Here is a 433-nt window from a genome sequence, read left to right on the forward strand (position 1 = left end):
GGGTGGCCACCCGGTCCCCTGCCACCGTGAACGTGAGTCAGGCACCCAGCGCTTCCCTCTCGCCCGGGTAGAGCTGGCCTGTGACTGCGCTCCGGGGAGGCGTCCGTGGCGCTAGGACTCCACGCCTTTCTCTTGTGTCCACAGATCCACCGCCTCCAGACGCTGCTGGCGAGCTCGGAACCGTCGGGACGGAAGTACGATGATCTCGTGTTACACTCCCTCCTCTGGGGGCCATTGCCATGGTTACGGAGGTGCCCTCAGTCCCCTGCTCACTGCCAACAGCACGTCCCTGTGCTGTCACTGTCCACACCCACCACAGCCCCCGCTCAGCGTCGCAGGCACTAACTTCCCAGACGCAGGGTCCCCTGTCCGCGCCCAGATGGCACAGCTGTCAGCAGACAGGGAGGCGCTGGTCCCGCCGCGGCCTCCGTGT

General features: G+C 66.7%; 1 protein-coding gene across 1 annotated transcript in view; it reads left to right on the forward strand.

The window, feature by feature from the left end:
- The window catches only part of IQCE (IQ motif containing E), a gene marked incomplete at its 5' end in the record, with an annotated part of 26,311 nt that overhangs the window by 11,874 nt on the left and 14,004 nt on the right, over positions 1 to 433 (forward strand). Inside the window, 1 exon segment of the mRNA XM_014530979.1 lies at positions 145 to 194. Within this exon segment, the coding sequence (XP_014386465.1) occupies positions 145 to 194 (50 nt within the window).

Source organism: Myotis brandtii, unplaced genomic scaffold, assembly GCF_000412655.1.
Source record: "Myotis brandtii unplaced genomic scaffold, ASM41265v1 scaffold786, whole genome shotgun sequence".
NCBI lineage: Eukaryota > Metazoa > Chordata > Mammalia > Chiroptera > Vespertilionidae > Myotis > Myotis brandtii.